Here is a 19321-nt window from a genome sequence, read left to right on the forward strand (position 1 = left end):
TGCAACGCCACTTGGCAGAAAGGTGGTCCAGAATGTTTGCCGGAGCATGGGCTACTTTAAATTTGGCGGCACAGCCTTTATTGTTATTTTGCAGACGATTTTCGTGTCGACTGTGAGCTGTGCCGCCATTGGGGGCTAAGCAGAAGGACGGGGGCAAAGCAGAATTGCGCCGGGGCGTAGAGGAACGACGGGGGCGAAGCAGATTTTTGCGGGGGCGAAGCAGAACGGGGCGGGGGCGAAGCAGAACGGCGGGGGCGAAGAGGAAGGAGTTTCATGGGGGTGAATCTTGTGTAGTCTCAGCTGCAGAAAGTGTTGCACAAGTTCAAATTACCATTAAATTTTTTTACTGCTGTATGCTACAGTTTATTATCAATACTATGTGTGCTCAATGCATGTTTTCCCCTTCAAGTATCAATTTTGAAAATATCAGACTTAAGACTTGTCAGACTCTAATTAGAGTCAACCTGTGACAGTTGGTCAATTTCAAATTATTAGACAATATTCCTGACCGTGTAACCTCCTTTATAATCCATTAAACCACCCTGCCTTATCAGAATTAAAGATTTTTTTATTTCTTCTTTCTTATGTAACAGGTGAGCTACTACTTCCCGTTGAAGACCATGTGGCGATCGTTCTTCTGTGCCCTGGTGGCCGCCTTCATCCTGCGCTCCATCAACCCGTTCGGTAACAGCCACCTGGTCAAGTTCTACGTGGAGTACAACACTCCCTGGTTCTTCTTCGAACTCCTGCCATTCATATTACTGGGAGTCTTTGGGGTAAGTAAAGGACAAAAATCATGACAGTTCTTGAATTTATGAATGACACTTTTTGTGTGGTTTTTGAGGAACAGATTTGGCATGTACCTTTTGTATTGTGATCTGTATTCATTTGTATATACCGGTACTGTGTTTTTGTAGGGTCTGTATGGAGCATTCTTCAACAAGTTCAACCTGAAGTGGTGCAGGTTCAGGAAGAAGACCAGAATGGGACTGTTTCCTATTGCTGAGGTTTGTGTCAAGCATTTAACCGCTCATTTAACACATCGCCTACTGGCCTTTGCAAATTCTCTACTATATGTATGTAAAAGATGAGGTCTAGGCACAATATGGTTCTTTTCGTGTTCACTAATGTATACACTAAAATTGTATCTGAGCAAAAAATTGTATCATTCAGTTTAAATGATAGTATTTTTTTTCATTTTCAGGTGATGATTGTCACATTTGTCACAGCCTTGCTGGCTTTCCCCAACCCTTACACAAGGTGAGTTTTGTCTGGTAACTCTTAATTTATTTCTAAAAAAAGTGGCCTTCTGCAACTGCTTGCTATAACTCCCAAAAATGTCTGGATTTTTTAAGAGACTGATCATGATAGAATTTCTAACCTTTATCCCACTTTTTTTCCTTTCAGAGAAAACACCAGCATTCTGATTCAGAGATTATTCAAGGACTGTGGACCTGTGGATGACTCTGACCTGTGGTAAGATCACAGAAACATCATTCTTGAAATACATCACTTGTAGTATGGGCATCATATCTTAAAGAGAACAGGGTATTCGGACTTAGCTGCCCTGCCCGGTCCACCTAAACCGCTGCCCGGTCCGGTCCGAGGCCGCTAATGGGGGTTTTGCGTATCCCATGCGCCGGAGCAAGCATTTCACTCCCGGCGCAAGGACTCGGTTTGCTAGCTGAGGACTTTCCACAACCATGATGATATCATACTTAAATAAAGGAATATATAATAGATCTATCATGTTGAAATGATAATTGTAATACATGGTTCTATTTAATAGCGGTAGTTTTGTTTCTTATTTTGAGGAGGGAAACACGGGGGAAACTGTCAAAAATCGAGGGAACGCAAACTGAGATCGGCTCACTTCCGGGTGCATAACGCCAAAATTTCTCGACGATTGTATAAAAATGACCACTCATTTGCCGCCTACGGTAGCGTGTACATGGTAGTGCGATCATATCGTGCCAAAGTCAGCGTCAAACGTCAGAAAATCCCCGTAAAAATATAGTTGCAAAACACATTTCCCGCGCACTCATGGCCGGCCGCCGGCATGTGAAGCAGCATGCTCATTATAATATGCAAGTAGCTACGCTCTGATTGGTTCACCTTAGATGACCTGCGCTCTGATTGGCTAGAACGAAGCCCGTTGCATGCTGGGGCGCCCTTCCCCGCGCGAAGTGCGATCTGGAGATAGCCACATTTACGCTGGTTTCTACCTTATTTCTACGACTAATTAGCAAAATCCTAGTGACGAAATGCGTACTCAAAAGAATTTTCGGGAAAAATACATATGCACATGTGGATTTGTGGTGCCTTTGGCGTAATTTTGTTGGTCACGTACAACGTAATGTAACACGGAAGTGCACGGAGTCGGAGTCGCGGCACGGCTTTCTGTCCCACTCTAAACAAAACCCCAAGGACATAACAAAACTCCCCAAAACTGGTCAATAATTAGCCATAAAAATGTTTGTGGGCACGTGTAAATATGCTGCCTTTTTTCGAGTGTTATAGGAATTATTCGCGATGTTTTTGCACATCCCTAACGTTACCTCACGCCGGGCCCGCCGCCTATTATGTACGGCGGACCGGGGTATTTATAACAGTTAATTCAGATCATCTAGGATTGCATATTCGGTGGTAAAATAAGTAAACAAACAGAGAAAAACAGCAAAATAAAGTTGACAAACTATAGAAACGCTTGCATGGGCAACACTGACAAAAGAAAATGTCGATCTAATTGATGCGCCGGTTTTAAACGTTACTGTTATATAGTAAAATGCGGGCTAGATCAACGTTCCTTTCGCTGTTCCAGCGGTGTGTATCGGTAATTTCCCGCCCCGCATGAGGTAAATTAGTACTCCTCCCACGATTCCTGTGATGTTACCGCGCCTGCATATGAATGGAGAAGTCTGACGAAAAAGAAACGCGTTACTTTCGGAAAAGTAACGGAAAACTTTCGGAAAAGTAACCAGTTAATAACGGAAAACTAACGGGGAAAAAAACGCGTTAGTAACGGCCCTTAGGGTAACTATAACGCGAACGGTACTGTATTATGGCCGGGTCCTTGCGCCGGGAGCGAAATGCTTGCTCCGGCGCATGGGATACGCAAAACCCCCATTAGCGGCCTCGGACCGGACCGGGCAGCGGTTTAGGTGGACCGGGCAGGGCAGCTAAGTCCGAATACCCAAAGAGAACAGTGTCCCATAAATTGTTTATCTTGCCAAGTGTTCTACAAAGTACAAGTAGGATCTGGTCTAAGCATGTGCAGTCCCTTCAAATCTGTTTTCTGAACTGTGCTTGTTCCCTGTGCCAGTGACTACAACGCCACGTACGCGCCGAACCTGAACAACCGGAGAAACCCGTACGGCGAGGCGGGGACGGGCGTACAGAACGCCATGTGGCAGCTGTTCCTGGCACTCATACTGAAGGGCATCCTCACCATCTTTACATTCGGCATGAAGGTGAGTTACAGGCTTTTTAGATCCTACTATAACATTTTCTCTTACTGCTGTTGTTCATGACATTGAATTAACATAATAGACTGGGTAATTATAAGCCATACATACATGGGGGAAAGCTATTCCTCAAGCCAGCCAACATGCTTACATGGCCATAATCCTTCAGTAAGACATCTGGGGCTGCATTGTTATGTAGCCGCTTAGAACTTGTTTCCCATTTAGAATTGTGTTCAGCCTGTTGCAGAGACTACTGAAGACTTGGTAAGCCATCGTCCTTGCAGGAATGATAGCCATTGTTGTGACTTGTGTGTTGTGCCACTTGTAGGTACCAGCTGGTCTGTTCATCCCATCCATGGCAGTGGGGGCCATCGCGGGCAGACTGATCGGGACAGGAGTGGAACAGCTGGCCTTGTGAGACCCTCTCTTGTCTATTACATCATGACATTGCTTAACTGATTGTACACTACTGGATACAAAACATTCAACAACCAATCAGCATAATAACATAATATTGTGACCCTTAATATATAATATTGTAGCTGTTGTTGAATGAAATACAGGGATGAAATTCAATTATGAAATTGATCAACAGCAAGAGCAGGTTGTTCTTTATTTGGGTGCATTCTATACTGTCAATTCTAAAATTGGTATAAGGTCAGTTGTCATATTTGTGTGGTTAATCTAGGTCTTTCTCTTTACTAGCAACTTCCCTGATTGGATACTGTTTGACGAGGCGTGTGCGGGCGGACAGAGGTGCGTCACGCCGGGTTTGTACGCCATGGTCGGCGCTGCGGCGGCTCTGGGAGGGGTGACCAGGATGACAGGTACATCAGCATTAAGCACAGATGTTGTAACTGTAAAACTTAAAGATGTTGTAACAGTTACTGTAAAACTTCACTGCAGTGTCATATATTACAGGTAGCATTGATTGTCATTACTCTAACATATGTATACACTTCAACAGTAAAGGCATAAAGGAATCATTCTTAAGGTGCAAAACAATCTTTAACTTTCTAGTACCTTGTTTTTGTATTGTAAATTTTACCTGAAAGTGAAAGTGTATACATGTACATGTTTGAATGTATGGTATATCTGAATGTCACAGCATCATTACCATACCCATCTACATGCATTAACAATGTGCTAGCCTCCCAGATACTGACAATACTAGCTATAGACTGTTAACTCCATGCCTTGCTGTGTTGTGTTGTTCCCAGTGTCTCTGGTGGTGATCATGTTTGAGCTGACAGGAGGTCTACAGTACATCATACCCATCATGGCTGCCGTCATGACCAGTAAATGGGTGGGAGACGCGTTCGGCAAGGAGGGCATGTATCCTTGTTCTGGCACAGAGATACAGTAGAGTACTGTATGAGTATTGGCTACTAAGTTAAAGAGACTGACCTGGTGAAGGTCTCTTTCTTTCTGTGAGGATGAAGTATTAGTATATAAACTATACACAAGTTTTAGTACACAAGTATTTGCAAGTACACAAGTACATTGACTGATCGAGCATTGATTTAGGGAATTTTATTTTCTATAGACTGGAACACTTAAGAAGAAACTAGTTTAGGCTAGATTTGAGACATTTCTTGAACAAGATTTGTCACACATTCTGCATTAGATTTTTAGTTTTCAGAAAACCTTGCTACGTACAGAATTCAGTTTTGCAACTCTCATGAACCCAGCTAACCTGTTAAAGAATTATCATGTACTTGATGAGACCTTAACCTGTTGACAGCTACGATGCCCACATCCACTTGAATGGTTACCCGTTCCTGGATGCAAAAGAGGAATTCAAACACACAACAATAGCTGCTGACATCATGAGACCAAGGTAACAGATTTACTTCTGCATTCAAGCATTTGTGTTTCCGCATCTTTAACCAACCCAAATTGATAGACTAAGTATGTACCGGTATCGTACCAGTACGTTTTTGGCACCAGACCATGTAAGTGTAGCTTGCATGTACTGCTGTAGGAATTATGTATCAGGCACATATATTAATTGAAGGGGGCTGTATCTGTATAAGTGTATTTAAGCTAACAACAATGTTATATCTGCTTCTCTACAGGAGAGGTGACCCTCCACTGGTTGTCATTGAACAGGACAACATGACTGTGGAAGAGTTAGGTGAGGCAGGAAACTGAATGTTGAAATGTTTCTCCATCTGAAATCTTACTGTTAAACATTGTTAGAGTTTAGAACTTAACCACTTACCTACGTCATCCAAATTGGTCCTTTCAGTATATCTGTGTTAACTTATCCTGTAATTTTATTGGTTCACTAAAGAGAAATATTGTGTTGCCCAACAGAAACGTTGCTTCAGGAGGAAGACTACAACGGCTTTCCTGTGGTGGTTTCCAAGGAGACACAGCTTCTGGTCGGGTTTGTGCTGAGAAGAGACCTCAGCCATGCCCTTGGTAAGGAAGACAATAAGCCTTGAACATTTCTGACACAGTTCAAAAATAAAAGTCAATAAAATTGCACAATGTATAATGATTTAAAAAAGACTTAATCTGTCAATTTTTTTTATTTCATGGCATGTTTGTTGAATTATGCTTCTTACAGTTGTTAAGGGATGTTGCATTTTTCATATTTTACATTGCATAGCTGTCAACTGTTTCATATCGTATCCATAAGATTGAATGATGTTGTTTTACAGACGAGGCAAGAAAAGCACAAGACGGTGTTGTCAGCAACTCCAGGGTCTACTTTACCACTCATGTACCGGGACCGCTGGATGTGGGGCCAAAACCACTCAAACTCAAGAAAATGTTAGACCAAGTAAGATCCAATATGTGACATGTATACTTCTGTAGGATATCCTACCAACAAATCACTCTTGAAGTAATTTCTGCTTTTTTTGTTTAAATTCTATGCATATTCTGCTATGGTACGGCTGCTGTCTGCATGGTTTGTTACTTCACCCTCAAGGAAGAGATAATTGCAATTACTGTATGATCTGCCAGAGGGTGTGAAGACTGCCATATTTTGATATTCTATATACATGTACATCTATATACATATAGATCCCACTGTACACAGTCAAACGTTTATAGAACCTATGGAAGAAACTGTTCCCATAATGGCTTATAGAGAAGACCTTGTTGTAAGACACAGTTGTATGTACATGTGTGTAACTGTAAGACTGTTCTGTTCACAGAGTCCGTTCACCATCACTGACCAGACCCCCATGGAAGTGGTGATTGACATGTTCCGTAAACTGGGCCTGAGACAGTGCCTGGTCACGCACAAGGGGTGAGTAAGACGTTACTGGTGTTTTACTAGAAATTGTGGAAACTGGCCAGCAAGTTATGTCTCCAAAGTTGTGTCCAGATCTTTTTAAAAGCCTGTCTTTACATCCAAGCTTCTCTAGTCATCTTGAATATGGTAAAATTAAAGTACATTAAAGTAAAGTTTGCCTTCAGACCTCACAAAGTTTGAAGATGTCAGTAAGCACTTTCTCTGCAGTTTTGTTTGGCTGTATAAGGAATAACCTGAGCAAATGTAAGGCTAAAATGTCTTCTTTCTATATCATGTGGCTGTAGATCAACGATAACTTCGTCTTTGACTTCTATGTCCATCATAGAGATATTATGTATACTAACAGTCAATTCAACTTTCTGTCAACAGCACTGTATCTCTTTGTCATGCCATGTACACACATGCAACTGTGCTAGAGTCGCTGCTAAACTTGCTGCTATGATATTCACCTTTAGTGTACAATATGGCACCAGTTGTTGCTCCTAGTTTGTCTTGACTAGAATCCTACACAGCTGTCTAATCAAGTGTATGTCTGACTTTCTTACTAACATAAACAGGGCTGTCTCATAGTTAGTCTATTCCTAACTGGCCATGCTAAACAATTTTCAAGCTTGTATGTTTTTCCGTACATTGTAGCTGCCTGGAGCAACTTTTCCTGCTTTTACTGATGCTGCTCTCAACAGTTTCTCCTTTCTCTTCCAGTCTTCACTAACATTTCCAATCATCTCCCAATATGTGACATTGATTTTCCCCATTTTTTGGTATTCAGCTGATTTCTTGCATGCATGTGAAAGCTCTCGTTTAGAATGTATGCCATTTTTTATACCGTAGGTCAAGAGACTTGGGTTTCTGTACACATTATGAAACACATGCATGATATGATATCTATGCCATTTTTTGGTAGTTAAGAGGCTTGGGTTTCTGTACACATTATAAAATACATGCATGATATTTGAAGTATGTCATATACCTTTCCATACAACTTTGGTTTAGTGCATGAAGAGGAATTATTATGTACATGTATGATTCATAATGGCTTTGTTCCTTGTCACATATGTTCTATTTTTTTTGCGATGTTGTTTCTTCCAGACGTCTCTTAGGCATCGCCACCAGGAAGGACGTCCGGAAACACATCGCAACACTGGCCAATCAGGACCCAGATTCTGTCCAGTTCCATTAGACCAGACCCAACATGACCTCTGATTGGGTGGGGTTTTCTAACCTTTCAACACTGGCAGGAACAGCAACCAATCATGTTCTTCATTACATTTCAGCTCACATACTTACAATCACACATTGCTAAGCCATCATAAACCTACAGCACTATAGAAAATAAGCCACAGCTAGTACAACAGTGCCTTGGGTCTTGTATATGTACAGGGATTTGACACCTGCATCTTTTCTTATTGGCTTATCTATCTGTATGAAGAAGACAAAAAATATATCCTGATAACTGGTGGCAAAAATGGTCTGTTGTGCTTGCTTTGGCTTTGTAGGAATTAAACAGCACTAAACTGCATTAAGTAGGCTATCTATTGAAATTGCTCTTACCAATATGCACCAATGATCATTGCTGATACTAATGATTCTGGGCTGATTCCAAATACAATTCCTCTTCAAGTCTTTTTTCAGGTGATTGAATCATGGGTTTAAGGTGTCGGCTTTCCAATATCTTGTTTCAATCGATTAAAAGTTTTTATACTTCTTGTTTTTCAGTCGGCTACTGGGGATCATCACAAAGAAGGATATCCTAAGACACATAGCCACACTGGCCAATCAGGATCCAGATTCCATCCAGTTCCTTTAATGGAACATATGGAAGAGTCCAGCCCATTGGATAGACGAGCAATAGAACAGCTGTCCTGATTGGTTCAGCGTTTGACAATGAATCAATGTGAAGATATTCTGAGGAAATTTAAAGGATGTTTATTTCCATATAAAGGTAAATTCCTCAGGTGACCACATCTCAGTTCTAGTGGCCATTATTCTTCAACTATAAATTGAAGGAACTCTGAAAATATTCAATTACAAAAGTTTAACAGAAATGTAATGTAAAAAGTAATATAATTGTGGAATTGTTGTGGATATTTCTATGATGTGCTTTCAATGGAAAGTGAAAGGTACCATCCTTTTGAGGATGACTAATATTTGTGATTTTTCAGTCTTCAGTTAAACTAGATTTTAATGTATGATACAAGAGCTTTCACTGCTCCTTGATTCAGTCTAAAGCATAAACTGCTACAAGACAATGAACACACCAGTCACAAGTTTAGATGGTTGTGTTACTTGTGTAGCATACTAGTATACAACTTGGCAATCAGTGTTTGTAATGTAGTCTGTCAATTGAAAGTATTTTGATACTAGTAGTATAGTCTAAACCAGGAACTGTAGTGAGTTACTTTGTCAAACAAAAGTAGAACTTCTGGCAACTAGTCAAATAAGTTTTGTAGTTATGGTATTCTGTGTTAAATTGTTATGTATATCATAAGGTGTTTTTCATTTGTAGGACCAAATTTGTACAGTTCAACTCTGCATGACTCTGCTATGATGGAACTTTAAGCCATTCCAACTATCTGTTGGTTCATTTTATAGCCTTTTATCCATAGAATTCCATACACAACAGACCTTTAAATCTGGAATGGAACAATTCAAGATCATACATGTGATGGTGTGAAAGAATTGATTTTTGGAAATGATGTTGTATTTGTATGTACCACTATAACCAGATGTAGAGATTATATATGTTCCATAAATGTTAGTATTTACTTTTTTTTGGGGGGGGGGGCAATATTAATCTGATAGTTGTAGTTGTAGTCTGTAACTATGCTATAGTAATTACACTGTATATGTAAGTAAAAAAATAGATATATGAATTACACAATTATGACAGCTGGACTGGTGAGTGGAATTTCTGGCACTTTGCAAATAAGATGATTTCACTAACTTTGCATACTGTCAATTAACTTAATATATATGTCATGTATATGTATGATACAGAGAAATAGGCTATGGAGTCATAGATACGTTTGAAGTTGTATCCTTGGAAATGTATTACAGATGTGATTATTTTATCTACAAATAGTAGAGGGAACATGCTTTGGTATACTAGTACTAGGTCCAGACGTAGAAGAAAATGGTGAATTCTTTTGGTTTTTAGTAAGAGTGGTATTGGTAACAGCTGGATTTCATGGTAGTGTTGCTGCGTTTGTGTATTTCAAAGATATAACTTTGGGTTTCAATGTGGAGAAACGTAGTCCTGACGGTTTGGTATATTTTTGTATGGTATTTATTCAGGTTTTTGTCATTTTTGGAAAGAGCAAAGTGTGCTGTATAGATAATGTACTGTAATATGCTTGTTGGTAGGGGCTTAGGAACCTTGCTTTCGTGTTCTTACATTTACATCAAATAAGGGTGCCAAATAAAGTAGGCAGCAAGAACTTGGTTTTCACATCTACAGCTGAAAGTTGGGAATTCAAAACAAGACCCCAAAAACTCTGCTCTAAATGAATAAAGAACTATGTATACTTGCTGGCAGACATACCTCCTTTGCCTATGCTAAACCTTCATAGAAATTGTGATACTGGGAACTCTTACATTGTATTGCGATAAGCAGACATGAAATGGGAAAGACTACATTTAGCAAGAAACACCTTTACTTGTTCCCGATGAGATGAAAAATTGCCAAAATGGATTGTTTACATATACTGTATTGATCCTCCTTTGAGAAAGTGTTTCTGGCCAATGAGGTTACTGGTGGCTCTTGCATTTACTGATTGACTCTCCCATAGTACTGTATGTCACATTTGTCTACTTGCAAATGCACATCATCACCTTTCTCTTTTTATGGTGTTATTGCTCTCTGCATAGAGATATGCAGAAATATAAAAGCTTGTATGTATGGAGGAAGGTCTTGCTGAAAGATGGTTGCCTAAAATCTGAAGGAAAATCTGCCAAATCTGCATTACCGGTATATGTGTATAGGAATTGTATATCAGTATTGTACAAGTAGATTATCATATGGAATCTATTAAAAAAATCCTTTAAAATAGATATGGAATTCTTGGAATAATAAAACTTTTGCTGTCCTGTCAAGAAACCTTGTATTCGTGGTTTCAACTTGTGTTGTGTCCTTAGTCATGTATGTGCCAAGTGATGCTTGAAACAGCTGCCTTGCAACTCTTGTTTGCCTGGCTTTTTGGCGACGCCCTTTGGGGGCGGAGGCATTTGTGTAAGTACTACGATCGCTTTGAAAGAATTTCAAAAATTACACGAATGCAAACCTTCGGCCATGTGGTTTTTGGATCAAGCAGGTAACTTACACCAGTGCCCACGTGCCACCCATCCAGCTGCCTGGCAAGATTAATTACTGGTCATCAGTCTTCTCCCCACACCATGGACAGAGAGGAATATAGGAATAGGAATTTTTTAAAGAGTTAAACAGCCCAAGAATCAAACATCTTGATTATTGCTTTGATGACCAATCATTTGCATAGGCGATAATGTTACCTAAGTTTGCCTGTTCAGTGCAGTAAAAAAAACTCAGACTCAAGATGTGATCTATTGGTAAGTTTATTTCACCTCATTGACAAGAGTCAATAGAGGTTAAAAGTGGACATATGTACTTATTTTCTTACTCCAATTTGTACAATTATTTCTGTATCACTACAATACAGCACACAGGACATGTCTTAGTATACAGAAACAACAGCCAAGACCACAGCAACCCAGTTGAACTAGAGATGTCCAGTCTTCTCAGTCTCGCTTGTCGGGACGGACCCTCTCTGGATCTGGGTACTGGGGCACGTTGAACCAGAACTCGTCACTGAAAATGATCTGAAAGGAACAAATTCCAGAATAAGAGTTAACTGTGAAGCGTACAGTGGAAACATAGGCAACATACAAGCAATTCAAGCATTCTTTGTCAAGTTAGTGTTGCAACTATTCATCACATCTGAAGCTTTTTGCAATCAATATTTTGCTACGTGCAGACAAGTAAATATTGACTATCGGGTACTTCCCGTCTTGATATTTTTCAATTTGCAATGTTGTTAAAACTTCTAGCACCATACTAGTACAAATAGTACTTACGTAGGATGCACTTGCAACCAGGGAGCTGACTCCAACCAGAAGTAGGATGTTTCCATTCCCGTTCTGGGTGCCTGACTCTGTGGCCATGCGGCGGACAGACTGGCGAACGTTGGTCCCTGAAAGGGAAAAATTATATCATTTCACTATAACAATTTTACTAGTTGGTAACTAACTTTTCTTCTCATCAATTCCCAATAATTCACTAATATACATTTTATAATTATATTAAACAAGTGCAGTAAATCATGAAAATTTTGATAATGAGGCAGCTGGTTCCATCTTACAGGAGTCTACTATAGATTTTCCATTATACTATTGTGCTGAATTATGCTGATACAGTTTTACACTGACACACATACCTGCTTCGATATATTTTTATTATCTTGTCATGCAGTTTTTGAGTTTTTTCTTTAATACCTTCCTGAATCCAGATCAAATACTTTTTGCAATGCCTGCAGTTGATACTGAATGTTCGACCTTTTTGATATTTCAATATATTCCTGAATATAATCAGTTTGTTGTAGTACTAAGCTTGTACACAAAAATTATTTTACAAGGACAAGTTGAGGAGGATAATTTCTCTCCTGCCATGTCGATACGCTACACCCTAATTTAGAGCTTAAGGGTCAATCAAAACGGCAGTGTCTGACTCTACGATTTACTTGAAGTCCTACACAACCACTTACCGACTAGTCTGGGGAGAGTTCTCAAGACTGGCAGCATTTTGAGGCAGTTTTCTCGTCACCGGTTTCCAACTTCGTGCGGTTCTTCTGATCCAAAATGGCGGTGACTCCTGAAGTCTCGCGTTGACCTTGTGAATATCGCGAGATCTCACGAGAAATTACTATTTTGGGAAAGACTATTCAGATTGGGGGGTAACTTTTCCTCTCTAATCAGAATGCTGCACGAAAATATTTTCGAAGTTATACATAATAGACCAATTGTTAAGTCTAATTTACTTGTATCATTAGACTTTATCAACAATTTCGGTTCGTCGTAATAATGTTTTACAGTGGTATATAAACATTTGTGAACCCTCTTATGTGGTGGTTTCGTCTACTTCAAACACATGGGCAAAGAAAACATGAGGTGTCCAGCAGGTGTGTTGAATCTTTACCTGGTGTTTTTCCTTGTTTTGCACCTATTTGTGGCAGGGCGGTGCGAAGATCCTGCGAAGGAGAACGTCTCTGATGAAGACTTGGCCACTGGAAATGCATCGGATCAAAAACTGTCCGGCTGGGACGTCTGTATCCTTTGGGCAGTTTGGCATAATAACTTGGCAATAGCTGATTGGCTGATAGCTTTTCCTTTGGCTAACATTTTCCTTTGTACAGGATGAGGCAGCATCCTTGGAAATACTGAAGCCATCATAAAGATATCTGGTTGTGTCTTATTTGTATGCCCATATAGTCAAGTGCCTGAATTTTAGAAATATCAAATTGCTAAAATTGTTGCCAGGTTTTATACCTGGCAATCTGGCAATAAAACCTGGCAACAATTTTAGCAGTTTGATACATGTATTTCTAAAATTCATACACTTGGCTACTTTATACAAAGTATGGACAATTGAACATACTGTTTGGTTCCTTGACCATATGTTGAAGATAAGAGACTGTTTGTTCATAAGCGTGTGGATCACAAGGATGCAGTCAGCACCATTGTGGCTATGGAGGGATATGCAAAACAGTACAAGATGATCAACATTCTTCTAGAAAATATTTTAAAGGTATTAAACAATCATGATATATTTCATAGTTTTCCATTTTGACTTTAATTGCAGTTCTAAGTTCCTGTTGCACACTGCATGAGCTTGCAAAACTGTCAGTGCTAGTGTAAATATTCTATTTGGTCTCTCTGTTTTTCAGGTTCTTCCAGATGCACAAACTAGTCTACAACAAGCAGGATACTATCCTGGTCCATTTCCTGAAAATACAGACATCAAGGATGGTAACTAAATTTTAGATTGAACCCACATGGAGTACCTCCAATGAAGGAGAATGCTATAATATACATTACTTGAGTACATTACTTCTTTTACCAATAATTTAGTTTTTTGATTAGTCAAACATAGACTGACTTTACTTCTAGTTGTGTCCAAAATGATGAGTCAATCAACAGTCATTATCATGTTTCTTTCCATAGCATTGTCCAGACTATTGGAAAACGTGGCCTTCTTTGGGGATATTCTGCTGAGATTCCCTGATATGACACATGATGTTCTGAAGAAACACCAGGAGTGGAGGACTATCCTAGAGGCGGCTGTTGTCTTCTGTAACCAGACTCAGCTGTACAGCGAGGGGGTCAATCATGAACAGCTGAACTTGGTGAGATGTGAATGCAGTTATGTTTCACAAAAAAACTCAATATATATACATGTATATGGTATATCACAGGATCAATGTGATTCTAGCAAGGACATTATTCCATGAAGTTCCACAAAAAAACTCAATATATATACATGTATATGGTATATCACAGGATCAATGTGATTCTAGCAAGGACATTGTTCCATGAAGTTTTTTTTTTTTTTGCCGTATTTACATATTGAGAATTTTTCAGGTATCCCAGGAGCTGGGCCTAATAGAGAAGGATCCCAATTACCTAAACCCATTCAGCAAGGAAGGAAAAATGGTTAGTTGTCTTCTTGCAGTATTAAATCCTTAGATAATCTGTCAATGGCAGCAGGAAGTAGCCATACACTTCTTGTCAACCATCTTCCAAAAGAACACAAAAGATTTACATTGTAAAAAAAGTGCATTCTAATGTTAAGAAAAATGTGTAAATCTATCTACAAAAAATCCAGATTAATGAATTTTTAAAATCATGATGTGATGATACTTATATGTTCTGTTCATCCATAGATTTAGAAGTTTTATTTTTATCATTTTGCAGGCACAGGAACAGCAGATGTTACAGGCAGCTAAATCAGCTCATGATAAACCTAAGAATAAGAAGAAAAAGGACAGAGAGAAAAGAAAAGGACCAAGACTCAGCCGATCCAAGAATGAACTGTAACAACCTTTATTACACTGTGAACCACAAAGGAATTATTTTATTGCATTTACATGTATGTGAACTACATTTGTATTTGGTGAAAATTAGGTGGATGAAAGTAATAAATTCAAATACATTTCAGTACCAGTTTGAAAGTCGTATCCTTGAGTATGACTATGAATTTGGATGTCAAACTATTTCCAGTATATATAAGAGTCAGTTAGGTTTACAGCAGATACTCCTGTACAACATACATGTACATGTACAGAAGGAATTTGAAACCATCAACCATTGGTTAACGGGATCAACACACACTTTTACAAGTAACAAGTTACAACATTTTAGAACATTGGAATTGTATTGTAATCCTATGTTATCCCCCAATGTTACAGTGGCTGTGATGAGGCCAGTCTCTCCTCCTTATTGCAGAAGAACCTGAGTTTGTTTGGAAGAATCTTGACCTTGATGGGCATCACCTCGTAGGGTTCATTGTCAATGCTGAACCAGCTTTCCTTGCCCTGCAAATTCACAGAAATAAAATGCCATGATCTAAAAACCACAATTAAAGCTTTGATATAGTATTGTAACAGTTCAACAAATCTAGCATCTCAGAAATCATACATGTACCAACTTATCACAAGAAAGAACCATAGTCAGCAAACTCCCTGATTAAAGTTTATCAATGCATACTATTAGGTATCTTATTTGAAAGCAAGATACACATTTTGTATAAAAATACACACTTTTAAAATAATAATACACATTTTGGAGAAAATGCTGAAAAGATGTGTATTGAACTAATCCATGGCATACATGTACACACAGAAAAGATGATACTGATTTTTTTACCTCTGGAATCTGTGGTTCTAACTGGAATGCATCAACCTGCACCTTGGACCAGTCATGTCCAGGCACATCTTGGGGAGGAGTCTTAGTACTTGCACTCAAGTCCCTAGATTGTAAGACATAATCATTCTCAAACACAAGTCCTTGTAACCATGAGAAAAAAACATTGCTACTTTTACTTCCGTAATTTCTTGCATGAAAACAAATGCATGAATAGATAGATAAAAGTGTGATAGTCTTACCCCAAATTGACAAAATCTTCCCTTGAGAGCTTTGGACTTGAGCTCACTACAATGCACTTTTCCTAAAAACAAAGCCCAGACCAGATTAGGATTCACTCTGCTTACAAAGTAAACAAGGTCACAATCTCAAAATAAGACTGAGAAAATGATAAAAGGTATGAAAACAAGAGAGGAACTATCTTAGTACCAACCTTTGAAGTAGTAGTGTTTGTAGTAGATGCCGTGAACTCCACAGCAGATACTCTTCTCTCTGTGTCCCAGGAGTCTGGCATTACAGCTTCATTTGGATCTGTAAAATTGAGAACAACTACTAGTAAGTGTGACTGCAATTTCTGAAATATGCAGTATTGTGCTAAAAAAGAACTAATTTGTATTTAAGACTATTGCTACTTAGCATGCCCCATACCTTCTTCTGGTTCTATTATGACCTTCTGTGTTGATCTCCAAGGCCAGAGCCACGCCCACCAGCTGGTGTCAGGTTCAGGTTCAGGGTCCTTCGTTCTTACTGTCTCCACAGGTTGTACATTGTAGGACAGAACTGCACTCACTTCAGATGGCCAGTCCTGTAGAAAAGTTTATAAAACAAAAAGGTATTCAAGAGAGATCTTCACATGTGGATCAAAATCGTTATTACTTGCCGGCAGCATGTTTTTGTGCTCTATCAGTACTGAAGTCTTCCAGGCTGCACAGTGTTCTATATACACAGTGTATCATATTAGAGACATACCTTCATTAATCTTTTGATGTATGCAAATCTCTGCTTCAGGGGTCCCATGTACCAGTACCTGAAACAGGAAGACAGAAATGTAGGTCAACTGAAAGCTAGCAGCAGGATGAAATGAATGAGATGTAAAGAAAAGAATTAAGTGTTCATCACACTCTATGACTTACTTGTCCAGATTTTGTTCAGCATCTCTGAAGGCTCCCCATCGTATTCCAAGAGTGGCAAATACTGGCTTACTGTTCTCATCCTAAAAAGACAAAATATGTCAACTCAACGGCACTACTCTGATATGATTTTGAATTGAAGACCATCACAATACTAAGCTATAAAGCCCTTCTACTATTGATTACCAGTAATGTATAACTTTGCAAAAGTAACTTAACTCTACTTTCAATCTGATGCTACTGTACCTGTAGAGGCTGTATTCTCATGACATCTACTGGACAGGTCAGCTCCTTGATAACTGCCATGGCTGATTCTGCTATCCACCTACAGAACAAGATTTGTTAAATACTCATGGAGTAGGGGATACAAGTCAGTTATCCAATACAAAATTACAATACAATACAATACAATTACAGGTGTTCCCTTGACTCATTGCAATTCGCAACACATTGGTTGAAGCTTACAATGATGTCATACACACCACAAAAAAAAGAAAATGATTTGATAGTTAATCTCAGCGTTACTTTCATTGACTTTCAGAAAACTGTATAACACTCAAACCATGAGACCTGTTCATAAGATTCAGACAAAGGTTACAAAAACAACACTGCAGAGTTACCTGACTTCTGATTCTCTGCTGGCAAACAAAGACGTGGCTAAGCTGTTGTTTCTTCCCAGAGGGATGATGCCTATTGGGATCTTACTCGTCTGGAACTGTTGGAGAAAAAAACATTAACACTGTATCCAGATATGGCAATGAATTTGCTGAAGTTTTACAATGTTTACATTAATCTTATTTTGACCGTAGGAAAAGGAGAAAAAAAAACAAATATTTCACCTGATCACTTCTTCTCAACATCCCAGTGACAACCTACAGCATAGAAGAAAGTAAACATGTGACTTGTGATAGATTGATGGTTTTGATACAAAACAGAAGACAGCTAAGTGTCCACTGCCAATGCAAGCATCATGCACTAATGACAGTCTAACATACCTCCATGATAGTACCATCTCCTCCTGCCACTACTACTGCATCTGTGCGCTGTAAGGTCTCCGGGAAACTGGCCAGGGCTTTGGCATGGCCCTCATAGTCAGTCTGTGGTATTGAGAAATACACCAGTAGGTGTTTAAAAACTTTAATGAGTAACAGCAAAACATTGGAGGAATCCGAGGAAAACAAGGGGTTTATACCACTTAGTAGGTTTATGTATATTCCACTACTATTCTATGAAGAGCTGTCCAAAACATGTGTATTAAGTAAATACAGTGTGTGTAGTAGTATTATACATTAAAAATAACAATGTCACAGCAAAAAGGTTGAAAACATCTAGTGCAACCAATGACAGTGTTACCTGACATACCCTAAGAATATTAAGATCTGATGCATCCATTTGCCATATCATCATCAGTACCATAAATGTGCCATACATGTACATAAATCTGAAACTCCCTTTGATCAGGGAGGTTAGATTGAATAGATTGCTTTATTATTACAGGGAAGCCTGACCTCTATTATGGTGACTTCCAGACCAGCTAGATGAAGCAGAGGGACGGCATTTTTCTCAAACTTCTTACGTGCTTGTCTGCGGAAGAAGCAAAAATACAAATCAATACCAGAAAATTATTATCAATCGATGATGATGCCAACATCAATAGAATAATAATCATTTATCCCTTTTGACAAATATCTCATCAAAACATAGCAAGGAAAGAAAACAAAGCAATGCAGATATTTGTGAACCTCCTTATAAGTTTATAGCAGTAATCAAACAAGAAATGATGTTGATTCTTACCCTTTACAAGCAGCTGGGTTGAGGAAGACGACCACTTTCCTTGTCTGTCCCATACAGTGTAGCGGTTGTTTGCCATATTCCTGTAATTAAATGAAATGGGACATTATAATCTCTAGGAGAGCACAGAAAGAGCATGTCTCGCAGACTAGGGAATATCTATTTTTTTTATTTTCTGTCATATTTATACAGAGTTCGGATATCTAACAATGGATCGAAGTATGTGAACAATTAAGTATCCTTTCTTATCTCATCATGTAGGAAGTCAATGCTCACCTGTGCTCTGTCACAAAATTCTCTTCTTACAAGGTTTTCTCTGAAAAAAAGGAATTTCTTTTAAATGGCTGATACAATGTTAAGGTCTGATTTTACTGTACAAAATACTGACACTGGCTATAATTATTTATTGTACAGTATACTAATAATAAATCAACAGTTTTATCCATCAATGATCAAAATCAAGAACTCATTTTTGCACATGGCATGATGACCACCCCCCTCCCCCATTCATTTCCAGGGCGGTATTTGACATAGAACACAGTGCTATGCTTTCATATCACACAGACATTTCACTGGTGGCTTACTGATATTGGTTGTTCAGATATCTCCCTAAAAACGCGACGGCAGCTCCTCCAAAAGTCAGTTTCTTCCAGTGATTTCTGTAAAACCTCCACACGGCTGCCATTATGACCTCTAGTGACCCGGACGTGTCTGGACTAGACCACTAGTGTGGAACT

General features: G+C 39.0%; 3 protein-coding genes and 1 long non-coding RNA gene across 8 annotated transcripts in view; 2 read left to right on the forward strand and 2 right to left on the reverse strand.

Annotated features, from left to right (window-relative positions):
• The window catches only part of LOC109467984 (H(+)/Cl(-) exchange transporter 3-like), a 22468-nt gene extending 11637 nt beyond the window's left edge, over nucleotides 1-10831 (forward strand). For 2 of the 4 annotated variants that reach the window (XM_019766165.1, XM_019766168.1), the window contains 15 exons: nucleotides 594-776; nucleotides 918-1007; nucleotides 1205-1260; nucleotides 1408-1476; nucleotides 3323-3470; nucleotides 3793-3878; nucleotides 4170-4291; nucleotides 4685-4799; nucleotides 5209-5304; nucleotides 5543-5601; nucleotides 5784-5891; nucleotides 6134-6255; nucleotides 6635-6729; nucleotides 7825-7942; nucleotides 8452-8594. In XM_019766165.1, the coding sequence (XP_019621724.1) occupies nucleotides 594-776; nucleotides 918-1007; nucleotides 1205-1260; nucleotides 1408-1476; nucleotides 3323-3470; nucleotides 3793-3878; nucleotides 4170-4291; nucleotides 4685-4799; nucleotides 5209-5304; nucleotides 5543-5601; nucleotides 5784-5891; nucleotides 6134-6255; nucleotides 6635-6729; nucleotides 7825-7915 (1440 nt within the window). In that variant the 3' untranslated portion in view covers nucleotides 7916-7942; nucleotides 8452-8594. Of the gene's footprint in view, nucleotides 1-593; nucleotides 777-917; nucleotides 1008-1204; nucleotides 1261-1407; nucleotides 1477-3322; nucleotides 3471-3792; nucleotides 3879-4169; nucleotides 4292-4684; nucleotides 4800-5208; nucleotides 5305-5542; nucleotides 5602-5783; nucleotides 5892-6133; nucleotides 6256-6634; nucleotides 6730-7824; nucleotides 7979-8451 lie in introns of those variants that run through there. The other 2 variants (XM_019766166.1, XM_019766167.1) reach the window with 2 other exon arrangements.
• Nucleotides 10832-11288: 457 nt separating this feature from the next.
• LOC109467787 lies at nucleotides 11289-12647 on the reverse strand. The gene is made up of 3 exons (XR_002140103.1): nucleotides 12510-12647; nucleotides 11824-11939; nucleotides 11289-11568 (listed from the first exon to the last, which is right to left on the reverse strand). It is a non-coding gene; the product is annotated as an uncharacterized LOC109467787 (long non-coding RNA).
• Nucleotides 12648-12865: 218 nt separating this feature from the next.
• On the forward strand, nucleotides 12866-14956 carry LOC109468047 (coiled-coil domain-containing protein 134-like). Its single transcript, XM_019766268.1, has 6 exons — nucleotides 12866-13070; nucleotides 13428-13549; nucleotides 13689-13770; nucleotides 13966-14147; nucleotides 14383-14454; nucleotides 14716-14956. The coding sequence occupies exons 1-6, from the start codon at nucleotides 12893-12895 to the stop codon at nucleotides 14836-14838; spliced, it is 759 nt and encodes a 252-aa protein (XP_019621827.1). The 5' UTR covers nucleotides 12866-12892; the 3' UTR covers nucleotides 14839-14956.
• Nucleotides 14821-19308, reverse strand: LOC109468046 (acylglycerol kinase, mitochondrial-like). 2 transcript variants are annotated; one of them, XM_019766267.1, is made up of 15 exons: nucleotides 19169-19308; nucleotides 18861-18900; nucleotides 18588-18667; nucleotides 18302-18377; nucleotides 17789-17890; nucleotides 17633-17665; nucleotides 17414-17508; nucleotides 17040-17118; nucleotides 16797-16876; nucleotides 16633-16690; nucleotides 16312-16468; nucleotides 16097-16194; nucleotides 15906-15967; nucleotides 15667-15769; nucleotides 14821-15335 (listed from the first exon to the last, which is right to left on the reverse strand). In XM_019766267.1, the coding sequence occupies exons 1-15, from the start codon at nucleotides 19267-19269 to the stop codon at nucleotides 15204-15206; spliced, it is 1296 nt and encodes a 431-aa protein (XP_019621826.1). In that variant the 5' UTR covers nucleotides 19270-19308; the 3' UTR covers nucleotides 14821-15203. The 2 variants fall into 2 exon arrangements, 1 of the variants encoding a protein (XP_019621826.1); XR_002140115.1 differs by lacking the exon at nucleotides 15906-15967 and having other exon boundaries at nucleotides 14958-15335.
• Between the last annotated feature and the right edge of the window lie 13 nt (nucleotides 19309-19321).

The sequence above is a fragment of the Branchiostoma belcheri genome, unplaced genomic scaffold, assembly GCF_001625305.1.
Source record: "Branchiostoma belcheri isolate BF01 breed outbred unplaced genomic scaffold, Haploidv18h27 scaffold19, whole genome shotgun sequence".
NCBI lineage: Eukaryota > Metazoa > Chordata > Leptocardii > Amphioxiformes > Branchiostomatidae > Branchiostoma > Branchiostoma belcheri.